General features: G+C 38.2%; 1 protein-coding gene across 1 annotated transcript in view; it reads left to right on the forward strand.

Moving 5' to 3' along the window:
* The window catches only part of LOC129673534 (potassium/sodium hyperpolarization-activated cyclic nucleotide-gated channel 1), a 187,575-nt gene that overhangs the window by 91,844 nt on the left and 85,244 nt on the right, over positions 1-10,487 (forward strand). The window contains exon 3 of the mRNA XM_055603382.1: positions 6,424-6,570. Coding sequence (XP_055459357.1) covers positions 6,424-6,570 — 147 coding nt within the window. The remainder of the gene's footprint in view (positions 1-6,423; positions 6,571-10,487) is intronic.

Here is a 10,487-nt window from a genome sequence, read left to right on the forward strand (position 1 = left end):
AGCCGAACTAACAGGAAATTTTCTAAAGAATCTACAATGGCTATTAGGCTATAGAGACCAAAGTTAAAGCCAGTCATGTAAATTATAACATGACTTAAAAGTCCAACAAAAAATGAATATAAATGTCATCAAGACTTCCACTTGGCATTGTAGCCATTGTTTACAAAGGAAGAATTATGGCTTTTGAACTTGAGTTCTGAGTACAGAATCATAATCACCTTCTAGAAGCAACAAATTAGGATGTGGAAATGAAGGAGAAAATTTGAAACATTTCATCTATAATTACAGTTCTTTAAGCAATAAATGAAGGTACATATGCTATGTAATTTTAGCAATCAAGGGAAGAATTAAATACTATTGTAATAATTATAGAATGTAAAGGAAGATTTGAGGTATGGAAGATGGGTAACTACTATTTATGGCAGTGAATAAATAATTCCTGAAGTTAATCCATATAAGAAATAAAAGCAAACATTGCTGAAGACTACTGAGTTTAAAAATGGGCTGTTGCCATTCATAATAAATGCTATTAATTTTTTTATATTTAATTATATACACATATTATTTTCACATATTCTAATTTCAAAAAAAATTAAAATGGAATATAATTTAAGTAGGAAATAAAGTAACCCTTTTAATTATAGTAAGTTTTATTTTGCTCTTGTATGCTTAAGAAAAAATTACATCTATGTTTTGCATAAATATTTTTCTTGGTGACTATTAAATACACTGAGTAATTTTCAAAAAATGCTATACTGTTACAACTAACACAAACATTGATAGCCTCTCCGTTTTTGAACTTGTGAGACTATATAAAACTTCTAATCTCCAAATACCACCACATTGCTTCTTCAAAGAGTTGTTTCTGTTGGCCATCCAACATGGCAGTGATACTTCCCTGTATTTAAGCAAGTCTTGCCATGTGTGGGGGGAACAAAGCCAGCTCCTGCTTCTCACAAGCATTATATTCTAACAGAGATGTCTGCCTAATTTCTAAGAACATGTCGACTGCCCTGAACCTCTTCTCTACACTTTCTTATTGGCCACTTCCCATTTAGATCTGGGCTCTCTACTTAGGTTCTTTTATTACTAGTATTTTCTCAAATTTAGATGACTATTATTCATATCCTTAACTTGAACCACTTCCCCATCTCAACTGTTTTTAAATGCCACTTCTGCTTTACACCAGCTTTCTCCTCAGCTGACACACCATCCCTTGGTCTCTTAGTCATCGATGACGTGTGTATTTCCTTCTCTAAGTGCCTGACCTACATATAAGCATGGCCATGCGCCATCAGCCACTTAAACTTAGCTTTCCAAAAAAAATGGAATTTATTTTTCCCTGTTCTAACTCAGATATGCTTTCTTATGTCCTAAGATAACCTGGTACGTGATACAGAGAAACGCTTGAAAATTTAGTGTTTATGAAGCTTCAAACTGCTGTGTCCTGAATGTAGACTTCTTATTCAGGAGATCTGGGTAGAGGCTACAGATACATCTTACTAATAAGTTCTTTTTTATTTTTATTTTAATTTTTTATAACTTATTCATTATATATCCCAATTGCAATCCCCTCCCTCAACTCTTCCCAGTTCCATCCTACCCTCTTTCCCTCTATCCCCTTCCCCTAGTCCACTGAAAGGGGGAGGTTTCCTTCCCTGCCATCTGGCCATAGCTTATCAGGTCTCACCAGGACTGCCTGGATCCTCTTACTCTGTGGCCTGGTAAGGCCGCATTGCCAGGGGCAAGTGATTAAAGAGCAGGCGACTGAGTTCATGACAGAGGCTCCCCTTACTCGAAAATCCACATCCAACTCTGTGGAGCTTCGGAGCATTTTTCATTTTTTGCCCCTGCCTTTTTTCCATGAGCCCTTTGTCTCCTAATAAATTCTTAATTGCTAGTGGTCCTTGATAATGTTTTAACAATTGATCCAGTACTATGGAGCTAAATCATTTGATGCAAGACTGCATATGTAAATTTGAGTTCCTAGCTCTGGTATAACAATGCAGGCATTGTTATTGTTATTGCTCTAATCCCAGCCTTAGGAGGAAAGACAGGTGGATACAGAGGGCTCTCTGACCACCAAGACTACCTAAAGTGAGGAGCTTTCATTCACTAAGAGGAAAAGGCTTTACAATGGAGAACAACAGAGGTAGACACCGGATATCCTAGCATGCACATTTGCACAAACACACACACATCCTCAGAAGCACACGTACATACACACACATACGCTTGCAAACAGACTGTTTCTCAAATAACTCATTTCACAATCATTAGATAGCTAATTCTAGGCAAAGTTAATTCTTATTAAAATGAGTGAATAAGTAATATGCACTGTAAAATCAGAATTAACTCAATATTAATAAACTGCAATAAATATCCACAGGACTTTGGATCAGATAACAAGGAATCATTTAACTGAATGTCATCTTAAGTTAATAACCTGCAATACATAAAAACTGACTTTTAAGAGGAAATGTAACTTTATTCAGGCAAGACAGTGTGCATAATGAAATATTTTATGCATAATGCTAATTTTTAGCTAAGTGACAATTTTCCATCCAGTAAACCGGCAGAGAGCAGATATTTTCTTAAGCATGTAGGTTTCACATGCAGGCACAGATTTTCTTTAGCAAGTCATGTCCTTCTTTTCATGGTGCGTTTCACATGCCTGCTGTGCATGGCAAGGAATAAGCCATGCAAAATGTGTTCTGCTTCAAGTTTCAAAGGTCTGAGCAGTTGGGCCCCAGTATATTATTGAATCAAAGAAGAGAGGACAAAAAAACAGAAAAAGGAAGGCACTGTTCTGCCAGCACTAAACACACATCTGTGGATGCATGCTTGTGTTTGTAAGAGTCATCCATCAGTCTTGACACTCGACACTTTGATTATTGATTCTAATGTTGGATATTTACAGGAATCACTGGACTGCAGTGATTACACATATTTTGTGGACTATATTCCACAAAATAACCACTTTTTAAAAAAAATTAAAAGACACAGAAAAAATATAATGTAAATGAGCACCCCAAAACAAAGAGGCTCTCCACAGCACAAGCTCTCCATGAGCCCAATGTTTGAGAACTAGAGAATGCTGAGTGTCTGGCTTAATTGCCAAAAGTCCATCAGTGGAGGCTAGATTTGCATCTCTCATAAAGAAGCTAAAATCAGGATTATCCCACAGAAGTTCATACCTAAACATTGTGTCATATGTCCCACTTCTTTTTGCCAAAGGACTTTTCCAGAAATATAGACAGGTCAGAAGCTAGCGTCCTGCATGCATTGTCTTGCATAAGAGTTCGAAGTCAATGAAACCATTTCACATCAACAGACTGGGGTACGAAGCAGAATGAATCCCAAACTCCTTGGAAGGAGGCTACTAGAGCACAACACGTTTGAAATCTCCATTGAAATTTAATGAATTTTTTCAACTAGTTACTTGGCTTTATTTATACACAATGGAGGTGAAGAGTTGACACATATAATCAAAATGTTGTGTCAGGTTGCTTCAGAATTTTGGGCGCAGATATGCAAATTTTCAGTCTTCAAACACTCCAGGCGGGCTTTTAAAAATTAATAAATAGTATAGTCATTTAATGAAGAAATTTTTGTGACAATTAAGTTTTGTGAACTTAAGTTCGGGGAAATGATTTATAAAAATGAATCTCTGCATAAAATATCAGAGAATATCCTGTTATATATAGGAAAATATTGGGAAAATGCCATGACTGGATGCTTAAAAGGCCTGTTAGTGACATTTGCCATCACCTGCTGCAGGTACAGTAATTATGTACATGACATAAAGAGACATAGGCCTTCTGGGAGGAGTCTTTTAGGGGACATCTGTAAGGGTCCCATCCTGTTCCCTCTCTTCTATCACTTAAGGTGTCTTTCCTATTTTCCTGTCTGGAAGAGAATTAAGCATATTCCCTATGGTCCTCCTTGCTGTTTACCTTCTTTAGGACTATGGATTTTAGTATTGTTTATCTTATATTACATGGCTAATATCCACTTATAAATGAGTATATACCATGTGTGTCTTTCTGCTTCTGGGATACTTCACTCAGGATGATCTTTTCTATTCCATCCATTTGCCTGCAAATTTCATGATTGCCTTGCTTTTAGTAGCTTAGTAGTATTCCATCATGTAAATGTACCACAATTTCTGTACCCATTCTTCAGTTGAGGGACATCTAAGTTGTTTCCAGATTCTGGCTATTAGGAATAAAGCTGCTACGAACATAGTTGAGCAGATGAAGAGACTCACAGCCAAACTTTGGACAGAACACAGAGAGTACTATGAAAGAAAGGGGGAATAGAAGGACACAGAGGAGACAGGAGCCCCACAAGGAGACCAACAAAGCCAAAACAAGCTGCTCCCAGAGGGGACTGCAGAGACTGATGCACCAACCAAGGACCATGCATAGAGAGGACCTAGACCCCCTGCTCAGATATAGCCCATAGACAGCCCAGTCTCCACGTGGGTTCCCTAGTAATGGGAGGAGAGACAGTCTCCAACATGAACTCAGTTGTCTGATCATTTCTTCCTGGTGGGGGAGACCTAGCCAGCCTACAGAGGAAGAGAATCCAGGCAGTCCTGATTGGACCTGATAGGCTAAGATCAGACACTAGAGGAGGACATCCCTTATCAGTGGACTAGAGGAGAGGGATAAGAGAGGAAGTGGGAAGGAGAGTGGGACTGGGAGGAGATGAGGGAGGAGACTATAACCGGGACACAAAGTAAATAAGTTGTAAAAAATAATAAAAATAGGGGTTGGAGAGATGGCTCAGAGATTAAGAGCAATGTCTGCTCTTCCGAAGGTCCTGAGTTCAATTCCCAGCAACCACATGGTGGCTCATAACCATCTATAATGATATCTGGTGCCCTCTTCTGGCATGCAGGTGTACATATAGACAGAACATTGTATACATAATAAATAAAATCTTTAAAAATAATAAATGAGAAAGACATAGACCTTTTCCTAAGGACTCTGTTAGTATAAAAAGATAGAAAATCTATCATTTGTGTTGTATTTAATTCAATGGTTTTCAACATTCCTAATGCTTTAGCCTTTTAATTCAGTTCCTCATGTTGTAGTAACACCCAAACATGAAATTATTTTGTTCCTACTTTCTATCTGTAACTAGCTATATCTGGTGTGCAGGACGGGCTATCTGCCATATGACACACAGAGGAGTCGTGACCCACAGGTTTAGAATCATTGGCTTAATGGAAGATTCATTTCAGTAACATCACCCAATGTAAAAACCTGAAATTGTTTGTGTGTTGATTGTATCATCACTACAATACAAATTAGTGCATTGCTTTTCAGCTATGTATAGTGGTCCATGTCCTTAATCCCAACACTTGGGAGACAGAAATGTGAATATCTGTTGAATTTGAAATAAGGATGTTTAAAGCCAACCAGGACTTCAATGACCCTGTCTCAAAACACACACACATCAAAATAAAGCATTTTTAATATCTGCATTAGAAACACCTAGGGAATGCTTCCCAAATTTAATGTATATTTGACCCACAGGAAGACTTTTATTTTTAAGATAAGGATTCAATACCCAGAATTCTTTCCTTCAAACAGTTTCTCAGACAAATATCTGTGTTGTGTTCTTATGCTCCTATTTGATGACCTTACTTGTTATCTTAGCTGTATTTTTTATTTACTAATATAAATATAAAAGACACATCAGAGAAGCCATTTCTAAGATTAGAGACTTTCCCAAAAGCTACTGCCTCCTCAGGTCTTATAAACAAGTTTTAGAATTAGTTGCTTAAACAGAATTGAATATCTCCTTTAAAGTTTGCCTATAAAAATTCTATAGAACTGGTATCATGCTGACATTCTCTTACATCCCAAAATGGAGCCTTCTCCTGAGAGCTCAGAGCTTTCTAGCCATCAGTGTCACTTAAGAACTATGACCTTCAAAGAGCTGTCAAGTTCTCTGCCTCTAGATTCAAATTTTAAGTAGATTCAGATCTTAGACAGAGGTTTAAGATGAATCCCGTTATGTTAGGAAAAGTAATGAAATTCCCCTTTCCAAGGAAGAGCCAAGCAGTGTCTTGAGCTCATCTAGAACTCACTCGTAAAACATAGTGCCCTCCTACCAATTTTCTTCTGGCCCCATCAGTTCTGTTCCAGAGCCACATTCCTAAAACTGAGCTGCCTTTTCTCCACATCCCATTTCTTTCAGAATAAGGTCACCTGGTCACTGTTTAAAATTCTTTATACAGTATAACACTTGTAACTACATTCGACCTTGGTGTCCTAATTCCTGATTTGGCCAGTGTCAAATCTTTTTGTTATTGACACTTACAAAGTTATTGAATATAGTGCAGCAACAGACTAGGATGATTTCCAATATGGCCTAACAGTGTTCTCTATTGGTCTCCTCTCTTTATAGTATAAACAAGTGGAACAATACATGTCATTCCACAAGCTACCAGCTGATATGCGCCAGAAGATTCATGATTACTATGAGCACCGGTACCAAGGCAAGATCTTCGATGAAGAAAATATTCTGAATGAACTTAATGATCCTCTGAGAGAGGTAAGATTTACTGCCCTTGATCTCCATGACACATTGTTATCATTTCTTTTAACTGTTCTAGACAGTCCTTTAGTCTGTGTTGTGTCTCTACACACAAGAATAATCAATCCTATATTTGAATACATAAAGTGCTGCCTTTGTTCATCATTTTTGATTCTCCCTTAAGAAACTTCTGATTATTTCAAAAGAAATATCAGAAAATTATTTCTTTGTGAGTCTTATTTTATTTTATGTATTCTTGGCTCTCAAAAGTACACTCTGCAGCTTTATTGTCTTTATGTTGTCAATGTTCTATTCTTTTATGCCGACCAACCTTGTTCACTTATTTAGTTTTAAGTTTTGATAATTTATCTTCCCTCTCATACATTGTATCTGCTCATCCTTGGCACCCAGATCGGAAGATCCTAGCCTGCTTCCAGTAAAGCAGCTCATGGCATCTCATTAAGATATTTCGAAACCAAAAAACATTCTTTGCCATGAATCTTCTTCTTATCCCTTCCCCAAAACTGGCCCCCTGCTACCAGTCACTTCACTCTTAAATCCAAAGTGGACAGTCTTCGTTCCTTCTTTGAATCCTGCTTTGCATTTGACTTCTCTTGTTACAAATTTCTTATACATTCTCCATGATGATTACATTATATTACAATCACCAAGTATTGACCACCACTTGCAGCCTTTGAAAGTCATCAAAGCTGCACCAGTAAATGAATCTTCCCTCCCTGTGCTGTCTGAAGTGCTTTTCTACATCACTAACAAGATGCAAACCCTGATTCCCCTCCTGATCCTCTTATTACTGAAGCACTGGATAGAATTTTGAGGCTTCATTCCCTGCCTCTGGACTTAGTTTCTTTTTCAATGTACTTCATCACACATTTTTTTTTTAGTCTATGCCTTTTAAATCAAATTCCTTTCATCAATCTCATTTTCTTAAAAGTTATATGATTCCCCCAAAGAAATAGAAGCAGTCATCAAAAGTCTCCCATCCAAAAAAAGCCCAGGACCAGATGGCTTCAGCGCAGAATTCTACCAGACCTTCAAAGAAGAGCTAACTCCAATTCTCTTCAAACTATTCCACAAAATAGAAACAGAAGGAACATTACCAAATTCATTCTATGAAGCCACAATTACCTTGGTACCTAAACCTCACAAAGACTCAACTAAGAAAGAGAATTTCAGGCCAATCTCCCTTATGAACATTGATGCAAAAATACTTAACAAAATACTTGCAAACCGGATCCAAGAACACATCAAAGATATTATCCACTATGACCAAGTAGGCTTCATCCCAGGTATGCAGGGGTGGTTCAATATACGGAAATCCATCAATGTGATCCACCATATTAACAAACTGAAAGAAAAAAACCACATGATAATCTCCCTAGATGCTGAAAAAGCATTTGACAAAATCCAACATCCATTCATGTTTAAAGTACTGGAGAGATCAGGGATACAAGGCACATATCTAAACATAGTAAAGGCGATATACAGCAAGCCTATAGCCAACATCAAACTGAACGGAGAGAAACTTAAAGCAATCCCTCTGAAATCAGGGACAAGACAAGGCTGCCCAATGTCTCCATATCTCTTCAACATAGTGCTGGAAGTCCTTGCTAGAGCAATAAGACAGTCGAAGGAGATCAAGGGGATACAGATGGGAAAAGAAGAAGTCAAATTATCACTATTTGCAGATGATATGATAGTATATATGAGTGACCCCAAAAACTCTACCAGGGAACTCCTACAGCTGATAAACACCTTCAGCAAAGTGGCCGGATATAAAATTAACTCAAAAAAATCAGTAGCACTCCTGTATACAAAAGACAAAAGGGCTGAGAAAGAAATTAGAGAAACAACACCATTCACAATAGCCACAAATGACATAAAGTACCTTGGCGTAACCCTAACCAAGCAAGTCAAAGACTTGTATGAAAAAAATTTCAAGTCTCTGAAGAAAGAATTAGAGGAAGATATGAGAAGATGGAAAGATCTCCCATGCTCATGGCTTGGCAGGATTAACATAGTAAAAATGGCCATCTTACCAAAAGCAATCTACAGATTTAATGCAATTCCCATCAAATTGCCAACACAATTCTTTACAGACCTGGAAAGAAAAATTCTCAACTTCCTATGGAATAACAAGAAACCGAGAATTGCTAAAACAATCCTCTACAATAAAAGATCTTCTGGAGGTATCTCCATCCCTGATCTCAAGCTGTACTATAGAGCAACAGTTATAAAAACTGCATGGTACTGGCATAGAAACAGAATGGTGGATCAATGGAACCGAACAGAAGACCCAGAAATAAACCCACACACTTACGGACACCTGATTTTTGACAAAGATGCCAAAACCATACAATGGAAAAAAGATAGCATCTTTAACAAATGGTGCTGGTCCAACTGGATGTCTACATGTAGAAAAATGCAAATAGATCCATACTTATCACCCTGCACAAAACTGAAGTCCAAGTGGATCAAAGACCTCAACATAAAACCAGACACATTAAATCGGCTAGAAAAAAAGTGGGGAATACCCTAGAACTCATTGGTACAGGAGAAAACTTCCTGAACAGAACACCAACAGCACAGGCTCTAAGAGCAACAATCAATAAATGGGACCTCATGAAATTGAAAAGCTTCTGTAAAGCAAAGGACACCGTCATCAAAACAAAGCGACTGCCTACAGATTGGGAAAGAATCATCACCAACCCTCTATCTGACAGAGGACTCATATCCAATATATATAAAGAACTAAACAAGCTGAAAAGCAACAAACCAAGTAATCCACTTAAAAAATGGGGAACAGAGCTAAAGAGAGAATTCTCTGCAGAGGAATATCGAATGGCAGAGAAGCACTTAAAGAAATGCTCAACCTCATTAGCCATTAGGGAAATGCAAATCAAAACAACCCTAAGATTTCACCTTACACCCATCAGAATGGCCAAGATGAAAATCTCAAGGGACAACACATGCTGGAGAGGTTGTGGAGAAAGGGGAACCCTTCTCCACTGCTGGTGGGAATGTAAACTGGTACAACCACTCTGGAAATCAATCTGGCGCTTTCTCAGACAACTAGGAATAGCGCTTCCTCAAGATCCAGCCATACCACTCCTAGGCATATACCCAAAAGAGGCGCAAGTACACAACAAGGACATTTGTTCAACCATGTTTGTAGCAGCTTTATTTGTAATAGCCAGAAGCTGGAAACAACCCAGATGCCCCTCAACTGAAGAATGGATGCAGAAACTGTGGTACATCTATACAATGGAGTATTACTCAGCAATGAAAAATAAGGAAATCATGAAATTTGCAGGTAAATGGTGGGACCTGGAAAGGATCATCCTGAGTGAGTTGACCCAGAAGCAAAAAGACACTCACGGTATATACTCACTCATATAAACATACAATATAGAATAAACCCACTAAAATCTGTACATCTAAACAAACTAAGCAAAAGAGAGGACCCTAACTAAAATGTTCAATCCCCATCCTGAAAGGCAAAGAGGATGGACATCAGAAGAAAACGAAAATAGGAAACAACCTCGGAACCCGCTACAGAGGGCCTCTGAAAGCCAGAAGAAAACAGAAAACAACCTTGAAACCTGCCACAGAGGGCCTCTGAAAGCTTCTGCAGTATAGACTGTCAAAGCAGATGCTGAGCCTGATGGCCAACTGATGGGCAGAGTGAATGGAATTTTATGTAAGAAGTGGGAAATAGTAAGAGCTGGAGGGAACGGGAACTCCACAAGCAGAGCAACAGAACAAGATAATTTGAACACAGGGAACTTCCCAGAGACTCATACTCCAACCAAGGACTATTTGTGGAGATGACCTGGAACCCCTGCACAGGTGTAGCCCATGACAGTTCAGTGTCCAAGTGGGTTCCATAGTAATGGGAAGAGGGACTGCCTCTGACA

This window comes from Psammomys obesus, unplaced genomic scaffold, assembly GCF_907164565.1.
Source record: "Psammomys obesus unplaced genomic scaffold, mPsaObe1.curated_primary_1811, whole genome shotgun sequence".
NCBI classification, from domain to species: domain Eukaryota; kingdom Metazoa; phylum Chordata; class Mammalia; order Rodentia; family Muridae; genus Psammomys; species Psammomys obesus.